This window comes from Cydia pomonella, chromosome 20, assembly GCF_033807575.1.
Source record: "Cydia pomonella isolate Wapato2018A chromosome 20, ilCydPomo1, whole genome shotgun sequence".
Taxonomy (NCBI): Eukaryota; Metazoa; Arthropoda; class Insecta; order Lepidoptera; family Tortricidae; genus Cydia; species Cydia pomonella.
Genome location: NC_084722.1, coordinates 15131434 through 15151095, shown reverse-complemented (window position 1 = coordinate 15151095; position 19662 = coordinate 15131434). Strand labels below are relative to the sequence as shown.

General features: G+C 37.3%; 1 protein-coding gene across 1 annotated transcript; it reads left to right on the top strand.

The window, feature by feature from the left end:
- The first annotated feature begins 8075 nt into the window (after positions 1-8075).
- LOC133528845 (sucrose-6-phosphate hydrolase-like) lies at positions 8076-9842 on the top strand. Its single transcript, XM_061866329.1, has one exon. The coding sequence runs from the start codon at positions 8213-8215 to the stop codon at positions 9704-9706; it is 1494 nt and encodes a 497-aa protein (XP_061722313.1). The 5' UTR covers positions 8076-8212; the 3' UTR covers positions 9707-9842.
- The last annotated feature ends 9820 nt before the right edge of the window (positions 9843-19662 follow it).

Below are 19662 nucleotides of genomic sequence, written 5' to 3'. Positions count from 1 at the left end.
AAAAACAATTCCCAAATATTTCATTTAAAAATCAGATTAAAGAAAAAAAAATTACCAGAGACAAATCTTTTCATGTCAGCAAAAAGGAACATCTGGAGCAAAGGCTGTATAAATCTAAAAATACGAAAAAGGAAGTATGGTCAATAATAAAAGAAGAGACTAATAAAGCTGCTGAAGAATGGCAATGGCAATTAACTGATAAAATTACAGGCAAGGCAATTCCAAATAATGAAGCCCCAGAACACATCAACAATTACTTTAGTCAAATAGGGTCTCATGTCGCCTTTAATAATGTTCCCGATAATAGAAAGGCATTAAAATATCTGCTAAATTATACTCCTGAACAACCGGAGTGCAAAATCAGTACCGTAAGCGTAGACGAATTAATGAAACTGGCTAGAGCTAAAATTAGCCAATCCACTACTAAAGACATTTATGATATCTCGGGTAAGCTAATGTATTTAGCCTTACACACATTACACATAGAAATAACACACGTTGTTAATAGAATCTTGGTATCAACCATGTACCCAATTTCTCTCAAGCAGGCCCGCATATGTCCTATATATAAAGGTAAGGGAGAAAAGTCTGATGTTGAGAGCTATAGGCCTATTACCATAGTGCCTACAATATCAAAATTAATTGAAGCGATTTTGTCAAATATCATTATCAGACATGTAACATATAATGGAGCACTTTCAGATGCGCAATTCGCTTATCGACAAGGCCAATCAACCACGACTGCGACACATGAATTTACAAAACACGTTTATATGTGCTTGGATAGTAAACTGAAAGTTGCAGGGATATTTCTCGATTTGACAAAGGCCTTCGATACCGTAAACCACGCATTACTTCTAAAAAAGTTGGAAATATACGGTGTCAGGGGTCAAAGCGGAGAATTAATCAAATCATTCTTATCAAATAGAAAACAATCAGTTGAACTAAAAATTAATGGAATGCGAAGAAGATCTTCCGCTAAGGATATTGCGATTGGCGTACCACAGGGATCCGCATTGGGAAATACACTATTCCTCATATTCGTCAATGATTTATTAGCTTTGAATATTGATGGTAAGATGATGTTATATGCTGATGACACATCGATCACAGTGAGTGCTGAAACATATGAAGAACTAGAAATTAAGATTGCTAAAGCCATATATCTGTGTGAAGATTGGTTTACTGCAAATGGCCTAAAACTGAACTCCGATAAAACGAACGTAATGTTATTCCAGCCCAGAAGACCAACATCATCAATTAAAGTTACTCTAAGAAATAATAGACTCCTGCAGACAGTAAATGTAGTTAAATTACTGGGTTTTCAGTTAGACTCTGAACTAAAGTGGAATAAACACATAGAAATGGTGTGTAATAAAATGGCAAAGGGTGTTTATGCATTGCGACAGTTGAAAACTTTGGTATCGGATGATAGCTTAAAAGAGACCTACTATGCTTACGTTCACTCAATAATATCACATGGAATAATTCTGTGGGGCAGCTCTTCTAATAATGAACGCATCCTGAAGATGCAAAAACGAGCAATCAGAGTACTTGTTGGTGCAAACTTTAGAGATTCTTGTAAACAACACTTTAAAGAAATGAGTATTTTAACATCTATCTCAGTTTACATAATGGAGGTAATCATGTATATGAGAAAAAATATCCACGAATTCAAGATACGGTCTCAATGCAACCCTCGCCATACTAAACGATCCCTTGATATAATACCGAATGCGAATAGGCTAAAACTTGCAAAACGCTCGCCAAATGCAATGGGCTGTGAACTTTACAATAAACTGCCTTACCATATGAAGAATATCGAAAGTGAGAATTCTTTCCGCAAACGCCTGAAAATGCTGCTATTATCGCGCACACTGTATAGCGTTAAAGAATACCTCACTAATGACTACTCTGAATTTAACGTTGAAATAATAAAATAATAATATAAATCAAATGAAATGATGTACATTTTTTTTTGCAATATTCAATGTAAATATGTGCATAATTATAATGTTTGACGATAATTATTTAAAATACGTATAAGTTTGAAGTGCAAATTTATATTGTGTTTTTATAATGAATAAACTATTCTATTCTATTCTATTCTATTCATGACGACCAGTCTTGCGCCGCCGCCACCTTCATTTGTGACATTATCTATGAAAAGGGACCTTATTGTCGATGGCGCTTACGCCGCACTGCGTAGCGCGGCGTTGTTTATAATATGGCAGCATCGTTGATAATGGCATAAGTGCCACCGACAATAAGGTCCCTTTTCATAGATCATGTCACATTTAACGTTGCCCTGTGAGTACATAAAAACAATAAATAAAAATGTATTATGCAAGTAGGACTGAAAGGCTCTTAAGACAATTCAATAAGGTAAGGCGGGGTAAGACTATCACCGGGACAAGACAAACACTTGTATGGAATCCTGATACTGTTTGTCTTGCTCCGAGCAAAATAAAATATGTTCGTCTTATCCCACCTTACCTTACAACATTTAGAGTGACATAAAAATGTATGGTTTTTTTTTATGTTGCAGGACCGAGAAAAGTGGCGCTGTCTTAGTCGGGGGCCGAGTTTCATTTTGGATAGCTGATCCAACGGAATAATAGTAGTGGTTTTCATGGTGTGTCCAATACTGGTTCGCAAATTGGCTCCTCCATTTCTTCTCGCGTCCCAGTTTTGGTCAAACGCGGTTGAAATATGTACCCCCGGGGCGGCGTGTCATACGCGCTATTATATTATTAACGCGTCGCCGTGGACGCATATTCTAGTAGTTTTCTTGGGTCCTTTAATAATTCTTTGTGACCTTTTAATTTGGGATTGGAAAGGGGTTTGTTTAATATTTTGGTAGGTTAATTAGGAAACTTTATACAAAATTCAACTAAGAATTATGCATATAACCATTACAGAATTGACTGGTGAACGTTACGGCTACCTACATACTCATGTGTGTATAATGTAAGTGTGTGTGTATGTGTATACATATAAAAGATGTGTAAACACATACATTATACAAAATATTGCCGACTTGGATCCTCATGAAAACCAATTCTCTTTGGCAGGTTGAAAAAGAAAATGCCAAGTCACGATTTATTACGGGTAGTAATTGCAAGTAAGTACGTATATACTTATAAAACCAAAATAAATGTATTTTAATAGTTGTAAACATACACTATTTTAAATAACTTAAATCAATATGTTCAATGAAAATAATTTGATTTGCTTTCTATCTAGTTAAATTATCCGACTTAAAGTTTCACGCTACAAAAGGAAATTGAAAACAAAATAAACTTTTCCAAACAAAATCGATGTATCAAACCTATTTAATCCTACAATTACCACCACGCCAATCGCCGATGGTTCCACATCATTTTAACCCTTGCGATGAAGCAATTATCGAGCTCGTTACGGTAATGGGTTAACTTTCAGTCACGCACGCGGATTCACTTTGTTATGACTGTTAAAGGGTTGATTAACGATATTTTTGGTACGGGAAACGGAAATGTGGATTGTGACGTCAGATATGATAGGTAAATTGTGAACGACCTGTCCGGTCTAGTGGGGGACTGCTTATGAAGCCGATGATCCCGGGTTCAAATCCTGGTAATGGCATTTATTCGTGTGATGAGCATGGATATTTGTTCCTGAGTCATGGGTGTTTTCTAAGTATTTAAGTCTTCTTCTTCTTCCTCGCGTTGTCCCGGCATTTGCCATAGCTCATGGAAGCCTGGGGTCCACTTGACAACTAATCCCAAGATTTGGCGTAGGCACTAGTTTTTACCCAAGCGACTGCCATCTGACCTTCCAACCCAGAGGGTAAACTAGGCCTTGTTGGGATTAGTCCGGTTTCCTCACGATGTTTTCCTTCACCGAAAAGCGACTGGTAAATATCAAATGATATTTCGTACATAAGTTCCGAAAAGCTCATTGGTACGAGCCGGGGTTTGAACCCGCGACCTCCGGATTGCAAGTCGCACGCTCTTACCGCTAGGCCACCAGCGCTTCCTTTTCTATGTATTTAAGTATTTATATATATTTATATTATTATATATATCGTTGTTTAAGTAACTACGTACAACACACGCCTTATTGAGCTTACTGTGGGACTTAGTCAATTTGTGTAATGTCCTATAATATAATAATAAAAAAATAAGCTGAATCTCGTACCTGGCACACTAACCTTTCATATGTGTACTCCCTCCATCCTGCCTTCCATTATTAATCCTCCTGGAATAATACTGGAAGGCAAGATTGAAAAGACGAGAGTCAGAGGAAAGCCTAACATATCTCAGCGAAGTGAAAAATAATGCGTCGTATGAGGAAATTAAAAACTGACACAAGAAAGAAAAGATTGGCGATTACTCTACCGACAAGAGCAAAGCTCTTAAGTTATAATGATGGTTAAAAATCGTCTGTTCAAACCTCGGTTGTGTTTAACTGTATATAAAATTCGGTCAGAATTTTAATCTTACATAAAAAAGATATTAACCAACTTTACTTACCAAGGTGCAATGTTGTACCTATTTAGTTGGCACCTGGAGCCTATTGCATAATAAAATACCTAAAAGCTACTTAATATTATTTATTGATTATACATAATTTTTTTTAAATTTACTTTTTAAAATGTAGATAGATAGATAGATAGGATATACCTATTCTATTTATTGGCACACCTCAGTAAAAAATATCTACAATTTAAAGAAACACGACTGATTAAAGATAGAGGCAGATAACAGACGGTTTTATCGCTAAAGAGAGATCTCTTCCAGATAACCTTTGGGTAACGGAAATAAAGCATTCATTAAAAACGAGCAGGTGTTTCTGAAACGTTATGAAGCCTACTTTCATACACACAATGAAACTAGGAAATGTATATGCTATGTTAGTTTATAAGCTATTGGTAATATAGGCTATGTTGCTTTATATAAAATCTTAAATAAATAAGTAAAATTCGGCCCAAATGACGTGACTGACTTAATTATATATACTTTTTAATAAGTTTCCTCATAAAAACTATTAATTTGTTAAAACAATACGACCTTGTTTCCAAATTCCTTTAATAAGCACCTTTGCATTCCCTGCCCAGTTTATTAGTTAATAAGCAGGTCCGATACATGTACCATCATCAACACACATTGATCATTTCTAACCCTTATTTCAAACACGTTAAGATCCATCTATGTTCATTTAAAGAAATTGCTGTTAATATCATAGCTGCAAATAACTGATTATTAATAACCCTTAATGTATGGTGATAAGGTTCACTTAGGATAATTTGGTACGTTGCGTGCCGCCATCGACCTAGAAGTTTACATTGGAGTTGAAAATTCTTAATCGTTCACTAGGGAATGAGTTGTTTGAGGTAGACAGTGGATTTAAAGGTACATGGAAATGTCTTATGTAAGGTTCTACTTGACAGAATGATTTTATATTTAGTTGAAATTAAAAATTTAAAACTCTTGGTCCGTAGGGCCCAGTGCCTATACCGGCAATTGGCGAAACGGCTGGTGGATGGGATCGGGGATAAGAGAGCTGGCAGCTTCCTCGCTAAACGCTTGAGCATAGCAATCCAGCGAGGAAACGCTGCCAGCATCCTCGGCACCATGCCACGGGGGCCCATTTTAGATTTAGATTTTTAGTATTATAGTAGTTTTAGTTTTTAGTTTATTTGTTTAAAATATGGGTTATATTAAGTTTTTGTTGTTGAAATTATGAGTCAAGTCGTCTGCTATTAAAGATGGTTACTTTGAGACAGTGTCAAGAACTTCGTTAGTTCTATACTAATCAAGATTCTTCCTTATAATGTCGCTAATGACCCAATACGGATTGTGGGCTCGTTATGATTCTAGCATAATAAATAATACAGGACCCACACAGGACAGAACCACAGGACACAGGATACAGGATGGAACCTTCTCGACTGCCACGCCGTGTTCTTCTAGGTGCGGTAGCGAATGCGAAAAGAGATGTTGGGAGGCCATTGCTTCGCTTTAAAGACTGCGCCAAGAGGGATATGACAGCTTTTAAGATCGACCACTGGGAAGGCGAAACTGGGAGAAGCTTGCGGAGAAGCGAACGGAGTGACGCAAGTGCGTTGGAGATGGTCGCAAGTTCTGCGACGAGGCCTGGTTCGCGGCACTGACAAAAGGGAAAAAAGGCACCGTAGCGAAACGTCACAGTCCGTCGCGAACTTCCCTTGCCAGCTTTGTGGCAAAGTTTGCCGCTCTCGCATCGGTTTTTTCAGTCACCAAAAAAGATGTTTTGCGGACATTGCTCCATAGATCGTCTGAAATACTAGACGCTAAGGCCAGTAGTAGTAGTAGATTGAATAATAAAAAAACCGTACAAGTGCGAGTCGGACTCGCCCAGGATTTATCTTTTTTTTCTTTTTTTTTGTCTTAAACATTTATAGTTTTGAGATTCTTTGCTATATTTGTAGTATAAGACACATCATGTTTTTCGGTTTTATATCCATGGTGTTCGTAAGCTAGCGATATTTGTCCAAAATGTTCAATTTCGTCACAGGTATTGTCATGTTGACTTCCAGTAAATACAATAGCGTTTTGAAGCCATGGGACTATGGTGTACATAGGTGCTTTGAAACTAGCGAGTAAAGCAAATAAGTCATAAAATTTTATTATACAAACACAAATTACACGGTTAATAGGTTTGGCTTAGTGGGTAGTGACCCTGCCTACGAAGCTGATGGTCCCGGGTTCAAATCCTGGTAAGGGCATTTATTTGTGTGATGAACATGGATATTTGTTCCTGAGTCATGGGTGTTTTCTATGTATTTATAAATATTTATATATTATATATATCGTTGCCTAAGTACCCTCAACACAAGCCTTATTGAGCTTACTGTGGGACTTAGTCAATTTGTGTAATAATGTCCTATAATATATGTATATATTTTTTTAAACATGGATGGTTAACATCTGGCCTTCCAAACCTAGTCGTTAGTGACTGCCAATAAAGCTGGAGGACCTTCAGGTCCTGGGTTTGACAAATTCTATGCATTTGAGTATTAACAGTAATCACTAAAACTTTTCAGAAAATTTAATAGTACCTTCGAGTTTATAGGCAATGTCATCATAAATACGCGTACGTTAATTTACTTATTTTCTAGAAATTATGCTACTTATAATATACAGGTTCATTTATTGATTATGTAAAGACCACGATAAAGACAATAGACAAACATCAAGAACAAAGATGACATAGCTCTATAATAAACAAAGGTCCCGTCAAAAGGTTTGAAATCGACAAGTGTCACGAATGTTATTCCATTTGCATTACAATAGCGACCAACACAGCACAGATTGTAGTAACTATTTCCTATTGATTAGAATTAAATACAGAAGTTTTGTTTTTTTACAAGTTGGATTTTCATTAATGTGAAAGATACTTCGGTATGTATAAAGTAGCATTTTTTTTTTTTTTTTTTTTTTTTTTTTTTTTTTTTTTTTTTTTTTTTTTTTTTTTTTTTTTTTTAATACTACGTCGGTGGCAAACAAGCATACGGCCCGCCTGATGGTAAGCAGTCTCCGTAGCCTATGTACGCCTGCAACTCCAGAGGAGTTACATGCGCGTTGCCGACCCTAAACCCGCCCCCTCCCTCGTTGAGCTCTGGCAACCTTACTCACCGGCAGGAACACAATACTATGAGTAGGGTCTAGTGTTATTTGGCTGCTGTTTTCTGTAAGGTGGAGGTACTTGAGACAACGCGCCAACAGTATCCGCTACTCCGAAATACTTTTCTTAATTGGGATCTATCAGCAAATCAAAAGTATCTGTCATAGTCTATTTTTCTACATGTATATAATTAATGTTAAACTAACGTTATTTATCGGCCTGATGACTAGATATGTTTATCAGCTGTTGTGTAGGTCTGTTTGTGTTGGAGGAGTTATTTCAATGCAGCATAAAATAGTTGTACAGCTTTCCTTTGAAATTCATAACCAGAGAAAATTACTTAGATAGACAAATAATATGTAGATTACAATCGTATGAGACACGACTAATCAACTATATAATACCTGCGCAGAGGAAATCGTATCACTTTCATCTAAGTGCAGGACGTTTGTGTTCAACCAATATGGTAAACAATTTTTAGACACGACCAATCAACTATATAATACCTGCGCAGAGGAAAGCGTATCACTTTCATCTAAGTGCAGGACGTTTGTGTTCAACCAATATGGTAAACAATTTTTTAAAGATAACTGTAACATTACTCTTGACATTCGGTATAACGAATGGTCAAGATGTAAAAGATAGATACTACCCCCGCTATCACCTGGCTCCACCCTATGGTTGGATGAACGACCCTAACGGTTTCAGTGTCTACAACAACGAGTACCATCTATTCTATCAGCACAATCCTAATAGCAGCTTCACGTCCACCGTCGTCCACTGGGGCCACGCCAAGAGCCCCGACCTTGTCCACTGGGAACATCTCCCCATTGCCTTGTACCCTGACCAGTGGTATGATGCCGGCGGAGTATTTTCTGGTAGCATCCTTGTTGAAAACGACACTATGCACGTATTCTACACCGGCAACATTAACTTAGAAGGACAAACGCCTAGCACCGCAAATAAGCAAGCGTACGCAACGAGCACAGACGGAGTCACTTTTACTAAATACGCAGGCAACCCGATCATACCCGCTGAGGATCGACAGCCGAATATCCGCGACCCCAAAGTATGGAAACACGAGGACACTTATTACATGGTTTTGGGAAATTCTTACAACAACGACACCTTAGGCCGCGTTCTTCTTTACTCATCCACTGACAAGATTACTTGGAAAGAAGAATCTATCCTTGATCAATCTAATGGCACCATGGGTTACATGTGGGAATGCCCTGATTTCTTCGAGCTAGATGGGAAGTTTGTGCTCCTGTTTTCGCCTCAAGGAGTCTCAGCCCAGGGGGATAAGTTTCAAAATTTGTATCAAACTGGTTACATACTTGGTGATTTCGACTACTCGACTCTCAAATTTACTCCTACATCTGAATTCAAGGAACTCGATCACGGCCACGATGTTTATGCTACTCAGACTCTCTTGGACAACGATGGTCGCCGAATTGTGGTGGCATGGATGGATATGTGGGAACGGAATTATCCTGAGAGTCATGATGGTTTTACTGGCTTAATGACTTTACCTAGGGAACTGACGCTTTCCTCCGATGGCATTTTAATTCAGAAGCCAGTAGAAGGAATATCAAGAGCTAAAGGTCGCACCTTGTTCCCTGTAAGAATTTATAAATATAGAAACTCAAGAATTTATATCTTAGGGAATAAAGCTGGTGAAATTAATGTCCATGCTGATGGTTCTAAAGATTTTAAATTATACATTGGATCTGGTCCTGTTCGAGTGACTATATCTTACGATGCAGATAAAGGGCTGGTGACGCTCGATCGTGGAGGCACGGACGGTATTCGTCGTACGGAATGGAAGCCTGATGGACAGTTGAAGTGGAGAATCTTTGTAGACGCGAGCTCTATTGAACTTTTCTGCGGAGAAGGCGAGGTGACTTTCACGAGCCGATTCTTTCCTGAGGGTCCCGTTGAAGTCCGTCTAGCACAGCAGTCCAGGGCCGAGCATATTAGTGTGCATGAGATACGGCGTACAGTCCCACATGGTGGTTATTATAACAAACACTGGTGTTTCCTTTGTCATATTGGGTGATTCTTGAGAATTCAAAATTCATGTATATGTCACGGCGTTTATAGTCTTTAGTAACATTTATATGTATCAATATTGCTGACTTATATAACTAGTTAGATTTCTAAAATATACGATTAACTCTTGACCTGTGCAAAAATGTTGTGTTTATGCTTAATTTGATCCGTAGCGTTCCGAATTGGATAATTGGATCTACCAACGAAACATCATACAACTTTTTTTTTTTTTTCAATCCACGGTACAAAAGTTACATAGTGGAAATTATTCCCAAACACTGTAACGTCCTCAGGAAATCGTATAATCTTTAACCCCGAAGGGGTGAAATCTTAGAGAAGAAAAGAAGAACAAATCTAGAGATTTACAATAGGTACTTGAAGTATATTTGTCAGTGTCTGTATGTAAGGAAATTTGTTTAATATGAATAGGTATACTATATAAACATTCCCGATACCAAATAATACACTGTCCTGATATACTCCCTCCCAACTAAATCAATAACTCGAACCAGAGCTCACTCGATATAAATCAAAAAGCCCCAAAAATCGAACCTGCGGCATCTTCAGCGTTATTGATGCCCGCGATAAATCAAGCGGCTCCTCTGCCCGCGTGTGTTGTGACGCCCAAACACTTGACTAATCGGGATTTATGGGGCTGGGGTTTGTGCCTGTGCGCATTTGGCGATGCCGACTTCAACTTATACTCTGTATCTTTAGGTAGGTATTTAAATATAGGTAAACAAAATCTACCCTCAAATGGCTCCTTAAGCCTATAGATGAAAATAGAAGTAGATGAAAACATTACATGATCAAATGTTGGTCAAAGTCAGGTTGTTCAGTCACAGATCCAGGCGGTTTTGTATTTGGTTGGTTAACGAATAAATGTAATAACTACCCGAAAATGAACAAATTGTTGGTTTACTTTTACCGTGCCAAGGATAATTTTCAAAAATTCAAAGTCCGTATGAAATGTTCTCGGTATTGTTTTTTGCACGTTGCCATACCATATAACAGTTATTTTCAATTTCTATGACACGTGAAATAGATGCCAATAAGTGTCGTAAATATTAAATGAAAGTCTTGAACAATTGAGAACATTGAGTAATAATCATAGCTCTGAAAAACGCCATAACCATAATTTAGGACCGATTTATAATGTTCGTTCCCAGTCTACCGACGTCATTGGGGTATTTTTAGTCGTTGTTATTGGTATAAGGGTTATGTTTTCAAAATATGGAGCATTTTTACGAGTCTTGGTATAATCCCTAATTTAAACAGTAACTTTCTGAGTGGAAACTTGGATAAGAATTTTCTCATGAAATTTCCAGAAATTTTGAGAATATTTTGCAACTTTCACATTGCTACTTCAACTCTAATTGGATGGAAATGATCCTAGGACACAGATTTACAGTTTAAAGAGATATATTTTAGACAGGTTTCTTTGGGCATTTTTTTAATTCACGTTCGTAACTCAGTACAGTTACCAGCGGTTTTGACATTGACATATTCGCTCACGTCTACGTCTACTTTCTATACATCCCGCTCGCACTAGTATGTATGTAGATGTGAGCGAATATGACAATATAAAAACTGGTGGTAGCCGTGCAGGCCGCGTAGCCAACGTGCATATCGTTCACGCTCCGTGGCGAACGAAACGCAACTGTCACAGTCGCACTAATATGGAAGAGTGATAGAGAGAGATAGCTACGATACGCTACGGAGCGTGAACGATTGTAACGTTGGCTGCGCGGCCTGGGCCGGCATTTGAATTAAGAGCGCTCGATTTCGTCACTCAAAATTCCGTGTAAAACGGAGAAATGCTATTTTTAAAATATGAGCAGTAGAAATTTGGAATCTGTTCGTTTTCAATTCTATTAGAATTTAAATGCCTAGTAGTGAGAATACACAGATTAGGTATCGATGGGTGGATGTGGTGGACACGGATCTGCGCGAGCTCCAGGTTGAAGACTGGCGAGAAACTGCATAGAACCGGGATCAGTGGCGAGCAGTGTTGGAGGCCAAGACACACTTTAGGTCGCTGCGCCAGAGGAGTAAGTAGTGGAGATATTATGTATTAAAGGGACAACACGAAATAGAGCGATCGAAATTCAAAAATCGGCCACCTGATGTCGGTTCATGTACAATTGTTTGCGTAACGACAGCCTGTCCGCGTCTTAGAAATCATGGCTTATCATAGCTACGAATTATCCATGATAAACTACCATTTTTACGTGTCTAGGTTGCCATTTGTTTTCTCATGCTGATCGCTCATAAATTTTTGTTCGAAGTTGACTTCTCGTTGTAAATAGATGTCCTCTGTATCTGTACTAATTATTATCGTCCTTTTTACCCACCGCACCGCACGACTGTGTGTCACCTTATGCTGAATATATTGTTTGTCTACTTTCCTAAAGTTCACGCAAAGTCCCCCAGTCGGAACGAGCATCGTACCAATGAAGCATTAGTGAGGTCACATTTTTACCTATCACACGCGTTTTCGATGCCCGATCGACTAATGGCTTCACGCTCTTCTACTAGCAGCACGTATATGATATTGATCTCATTATCTGGGGTGGTGTTGCGTTATATTTGTTTAGACATCAATCCTGTTCGCATAATTGTTCGCATTGTTGTCAAAAACATGGTACGTTTTTTTAGGTAGATTTAAGTAGATTAAATAATCTATGAGTGCGATGACCGCTCTGGCCTAGTGGGTAGTGACCCTGCCTATGAAGGCGATGGTCCTGCGTTCGAATCCCGATAAGGGCATTTATTTGTATGTTGAGCACAGATATTTTTACCTGAGTCATCGATGTTTTCTATGTATTTAAGTATTTGTATATATGGGCCGACTTAGTCTTAGGATGTATGGCTTATGAAATAAATAAGATTTAAAAATAAAAGTATTTGTATATTGTATATATCGTTGTCTGAGTACCCACAACGCAACCTTTATGTTGACGATAGGGCTGCTATAAATAAAACAAATGTCAGTTAGCACGTTATACTCCACAACAGCATCACGCATTGTCGCCTTTTTTGACATTCATCATTCGTTCACAAAAATGTTTGCTGAAAAATGTGCCAATATATATCCCTCAATTAGAAACGCTAAGTGATATACGGCGTTTTAGCCCGTGTCAGCGTTCAATGGGGTTTCCATGAAATATGCTGGTTTCTATTTCATGAGAATTTATTGGATATTGTTTTGTTTTTAGAGCCATGCGATGACATAATGTTTGAACATTTTTTTTACGGGGTTTTAACATAAGACTTGATTTTTATATTTCTTATTAAAAGATAGCGCCCAGATTTGATTTGATAGGCTAAAATTGTTAGCACTCGAACTGTTAAATCGTATGGGCTTTCATAACAATGCTCTTATTATAACAGTAGCCTAATAATATTGTTCGAGCAATGGGCTCTTCTTCAGTTTAATTTGATTTATATTTAATTATTACCCCTTTATCCATATTTCTTCTGTAGGTTGGTTTTTTACGATATAATTATAAAATTAAAATATAAAAACACGCAATGCACTGACCCTTGATCCAACTACCTAGCGAGAGTCTCAAGATGTTTGTCGAGAATCGAGATTATTCGCTATGAAACCGTTCGCTAAAACTATCGGGACAACTGATCACTGATCGTTGAATCAACATCCCACATGGCGGTTATCTCGTGAGCCAAGTCTAGGTACTTATGTTAATTATTATTACAATTTTAATGTTATACCGAACTGAAGATGTCGTTTCATATACCAGTCGCTTTTTGATGTAGAAAAACATCGTCAGTTTGACCAGTAACAGTCACTCCCATATCTAATACCTACAGGCCAATTCGAACGAACACTGACATCAGAAAGATATTTGAATCATATTATTTAGATATCGTGCGTCTCGCCCGCGCCTACACATGTACGGACAAGTACAAGCGATTACCGAATGACATCAGTTAGATGTCATTCTTATATCATTGTAGGTCGGGTTAGATTGCCAGGCTTCTCACAGTGAGCCAAGGCATTAACGCCGAGTTAACCAATACCATGAATATTCTGTAGGTTAGACTAAGTCTATATATAAAGGTCTCCAAAAAACCATTTTTTGATAAATTGTAGACCTATAAAAACCTATCCAACGATACCCGACACCATTGGGTCAAAGCGAAAAAAATTAAACAAATTTTGTCGTAGTTACCTACGCTAAAATCATTTTTTTGTAGTTTTTATTTTACCGTTCCGTTGCCATGCATGATTTATATTGATTTATGTATCCATACTAAATTGCAGTTTTCTAGCACTAATGATCACAGAGCAAAGCCGACAATCACTCCGGCATCGCTTCATGGTTAGGTATTCCACAAATACGCACGAAGCGTTTCGCTTCAACATTCCTTATGCGAACTGCCAAGGAGTGGAATGCCCTGCCCGAGTCTGTGTTTCCGCATGAGTACAATCTGGGTCTCTTCCAGTCTAGCATAAATACTGATTAAATAGGTATCTCATAGGTAAGCGTGCTCCACCGTAGATCGCATCATCACTTACCATCAGATCGTGGTCAAACGCCTGTCTGTCATAAAAAAAAGCCGCGGACGGACAGGCAGACGGACATGGCGAAATAATGAGGGTTCCTAGTCGACTACGGAACCCTAAAACACCATCTAGCAGGGCAGACCTAGGCATTTACGGTACTTACAACCTTTTTTAAACACGTTCCCTTTAAATCGAGTTACAATGATTGATAGGTATAGATTACCGTTGATTCGCAGTTGGCGTGCCCACCGGCAATATGCAGGTTCGGTCCTGGCTATTGATTTTTTATTTCCCTTGGCGACTTTGGATTACTTTGTCTTGGAAACGTGAGCGAATAGAATACGAGGATCACACACGGTAAAAGGTTTTTATTCTTTTTTCGAATTTTCATAATAATTGCTTCTAATGTGTAGTTGTGAGTGTTGTGAGGTATATTCAGTAAAACAATTATGTTGTAAATTTTCACTCTTAGAGGCTCTATACATCTCAAAGGATAATTTGATAAAAGTCATTAAGTTCTGACATTTAGAGATATTTACACCTCTAAATAATTTTAGATTTTTTGTATCTGTTTGTTTTTTTTTTAATTATTATTTTAGTTTTTTTTTTTTGTAATTGTATTTTATACTTAATTGTTAAGTTTTTGTTTGTATGTAAATTCCATGTTGACGTGTAAACATGCCCTTGTGGCCTATTTGCTGAATAAATGTTGAAGAAGTTGAAGAAGTTTAGCTATATCAAAATAAGTTTCACTAATATTAGTAGTTTAACAAAAACACATAATATTAACTAACAAATAGGAAAAATACAAAGGCGAACTTGATTTAGAAAGGAATTTTCTCATAAGGAGCGACGTGAGGAAACACTAGAGGTAAAGGGTTAAAAAATTAATTATAATGATTTTTTTATGATTCATTTAAATATAAATTATAATTTTATGATCAATTCCAAATTTAAAGGTAGTATTTGATCGCCTTTTGTTGTTTTCACGTCTCATAAACCACTCTGTTTTTAGTTCTTTTATTGAAAACGTACTAAGCAAGAAAAACCTAGTTCTTTCGTTTTAGTTAGAGTCTGTTTGGACTCTCCAATACGTTCTCCATACAAAATTTAAAAAACCGGCATCAATCTCGAAATTTCTATCATCAGAATAAAACTCCGAAACGCTAGAATTTATTAATTTATTTTCTCACTGTAAAGAAGAAGTCAAAGATATTTACACACATCGCTTACTATTACACCTTACTACTTTGTGATAAGGCGAAAAATGTAAACATATCTTTGATGTCGACTGTACCTGTAGTTAGGTATACAGTTGTACCTCGTTTGTTGGAGGAGGTTAACGATAATCATATTTTTGCTCGAGATCGGCCTCGATAATATACTGAGGAGCGTTAGCAAAAATTATTTAATAATTTCCAAACAATGTTATTAATATACAAGCTACTTCCTTGAGTTTTCTGTTTTGTGTGCTTTTAGACGGATTTTAAAATAGGAGGTGCTATATTTTTTAAAATAAATATTATATACTTTTAATTATTATAAGAGTGACAAGCTTCCAAAACTTTGTACATTTTTTTTCCGTTTACAAGTCTTATGATAGTCAGTAAATAAAATAATCAAACGAAGGGGCATAGCTATAGTTAATATTTAATTATCATAACATTCAATTAAGTATGTAAAAATGTCTCCCATAATCTCAAAATCCGGGTTGAAAAGGTGACTACGTATGTAAGGAGAAGCGTTCGTCCACTACTAGGGCGTGCAGTCCCGGGACCGGTTCCTAGTTTTTCATTTCCCGGTACCGGGTCGGAGCCGGTACCGGGATTCCCGGTTCTCCCGGTTCTTTATGCTGAGCTGAATTATTTTTATATATTTTGAATCTTGCAACTAACTTTAATAATAATGAAAAGGAATCGTAGGAATAATTAAGAATTTTTTATAGAATAAAAAACAGTTTTAGGAATAATACACTTAAATCAGTCTTTATAGTTACTTTAATCAGTCTTAATTGATTAATCAGTTAACAGTGTCATTGATCATAATCGTAATGTTATGAATCATGTGTAGTAAGTAATACTTACAAACAACATAATATTTTAAACATTCTTATCATGTTCACAATATCATAATTATCATAATATTGTAATTAAAAAAAAAAAAAACAAATTGTGCAAAGATATACGAATTTTAATATCTCAACCTGACTATTTATGTATGATGTCGTCAAATTTACTCGACGTAACGCTAATCATTATTTTAATTTTAAATGTGAACTTAAATAATATAAATCAGTCTAATTATAATAGTTCAATATTTTTTATATTTCAAATGTGATTAACTTAAGATAATTGTAACATTGCAGTAATATAATAATCAACACACTTAAAACAAATACAGTTCTTTTTTTAACAAAAATATAATCAGTATAATCACGTCACACATAAATAATTTAACATAAAGAACTTATCAAATACCTAATCTAATCATTGGCTTAAGAACGGATGGAACTGGAGATCAATAACAATTACGACACAAGAATGTGATTTATAGTTTTATACATAAACATTGTAGTTTAAGTGTTGTGTATATAACATTTATTCATCACCATCACAGGCCTTTGCGTCTATTGCAGACGATTTAAGCATTGCTGTTTAGACAACGGGTTTGGTGACTGTGGAGGCCGATGCGTGAGCGGCACGACCTCCCACATTTTTGGCAGAGAAAGCTCATGCCACCTGAGGTTCCAGTCCCGATTTGCTTTCTGCGACACCTTCTGCTATCTAACGTAGTAAACCAGGCTTGGTCGCATAGCTTTCTCCCCTCCACAACACGCTTGCGCCATCCATCACGGTCTTCAGCTAAAGTTTCCCAGGCATGGTGGTCGATTTCAAATGCTGACATGTCTCGCTTAACACAGTCTTTAAAGCGCAGCATCGGTCTTCCAACGTTCCTTTTAGCATACGCAACTGCACCAAGCAAGACACGTCGAGGTATTCTAGAGGATTCCATCCGGTGCACATGCCCCAGCCACCGCAAGCGTCTCTGTTTGAGAAAAGCGGCAAGACTAGGCAGCTGCGCTTTTTCAAGAACCCTCTGATTTGTCACTTTGTCCTGCCAAGTTATGCCTAAAATGTTGCGTAGACAGCGCATGTGAAAAGTGTTGAGCCGTCGCTCCTGTTTTGCATACGTCGTCCAGGTTTCTGCTCCGTACAAGAGTATACTTAGAACGCAAGTCGGGTATACTATCATCTTGGTTCTAACAGTGAGGTGTTTGTTACACCACACCCTTGAACGTAGCCTCCCGAACATGGTCGCTGCTTTGCCAATACGAATATACATTACACATTTATACATTTATTAAACTCTGAGTAAAAAGTAATCAATATTACGGAAATATTTGATGTTATGGCGGGAACCGGGAGAACCGGGACTCGGTGCTCAATACCGGTTCTTTGGATTCCAAATAAATCCCGGGATTTCCCGGGAAATCGAGAACCGGTATTTCCCGGGAGGACGCCCTATCCACTACCCTCTTTAATAATTTAGAGAACTTGTAACATAGCCCCAAAATACTTTCTTCTTCATCTTCTTCTTCTTTGTCAAGGGCTATGTAAGACTCTACAGCCTATATATCACTGCGACCATTTCTGATCTATTGTGATCGCCACCTACTACAATTTTCGATCCAAACGTTCAACTTCAAACAGCTGCATGATCTTCTTGATCTCGAGAGACCTTAACTAATACTTTCAAGTTTTGGTAATTATTATTTCAATAAAAATACTTCTGCAAGACACAAGTATAAATGAAGTCCCTATGTTAAAACGGGTTACTCACGTATTTTAAGTCTATTTTTATGTTAAATATACAATGTCGCACTCTGGTTTCGAGTTTTGGTTCAATAAAAACCGACGTATATTTGCTCTGGATGAACCATACCAATTCTCTCTATAAAAAATAATTTAAAAGTCTTACGAATTCTATCGGCCCGATTCGAAGAATGAGATACGATAACGATAAGTTCTGATTTAGATAAGTTCTCATTTATATATCGTTTGTATGTCGTATAATTGACAGAAGCAACCAATGTCACTTTGACGTTAGAAATATCGTAGATAGATCTTATTGGGATCACAGCGGAATCGAAATAAATGTCAATTGCAAAAATTACATGTCGTTTAGTTATCGACCTTTTAAAGATCTTTCCAAGATCTTAAACGTGTCTTAATCATTCTTCAAATTGGGCCGTATGTTGACCTAACGTTCGCGAGATGTAGGATTTCTGCTAGACATAACAGCGATATCTACCAGTAAATTTGGTAAGCACATGTAACTAATACGCATATCGAGCTAGTCTTCGACTTAAAATACGTGAGTGACCAATATGAATATATTTAATTTGAATTTTCTTGCTATCCGTACCTGTTCTGCGATAGCTCTATAACATTTGAATAATTATTCCGCTGCTGATGTGTCGCTCAGTCGTTTATTCCCGTTTAGTCGTTGATAGACGAATTTGTTTGTTTTTATCTTGATGACGCCGTTATGGATACGCCGTAGCCGCGGGAATGCAAATGTACGAAAAGATATAGGTCGAATTTACTTACCAGTAACTAGGTAGTTACTTACTTACTGCTGTGGCGCAGCGACCCGAAGTGGATCTGGGCCTCCGACACCAAAGATCGCCATGCTTCTCTGTCAAAAGCCGTTTCTGACCAGTCGACGGCACCGAGTTCGCTAAGGTCTACACCACTAGGAGGTAACTAGGTAGTTACTTACTGTATTTTACCAGTGCTTATTTTTTTTTCTGTCGTTTCGTTTTACTGGATTTTTTTTAAAGGTGGAAATTTGCATAAAGGTCTTAAGTACCACCATTCTGAGTTCACTGTGATATTTACTCAGTGAAATAAGTATTTTTAAGCCCCATTTAGAGACAGTTCAAGAACTTGCATGCAATATTCAATACATTGCTGACTACAGAGTACAATGAATTCAGTCGATCGGCCAAATACCGCAATGTAACGAAAAATGCATGCAAGTTTTTGAACCGTCTACATGGGATATTATTTTTACATGTTTTAATAAATATTATAGGGAGATTCTTACACAAATCGACGAAGTCCCACGGTAAGCTAAGAAGGCTTGTATTGTGGATACTCAGACAACGATATATACAATATACAAATACTTAAATACATAGAAAACAACCATGACTCAGGAACTTCGTCTTTGCTCATCAAGTCATCACACAAATAAATGCCCTTACCGGGATTCGAATCCAGGACCATCGGCTTCATAGGCAGGGTAACTGCCCACGGACCGGTCGTCATTTTTTTTTTAAACTAACGAAGCTTATTGCAAGGTCTGCTCACAATGCCACCAGTTGTAATTATGTTGACTATAATGTTTATGGTTTTACGCTATAGGTA

Excerpts from the sequence above, each read along its gene's own strand:
- LOC133528845 (XM_061866329.1), top strand. The coding sequence starts at position 8,213 with ATGGTAAACAATTTTTTAAAGATAACTGTAACATTACTCTTGACATTC.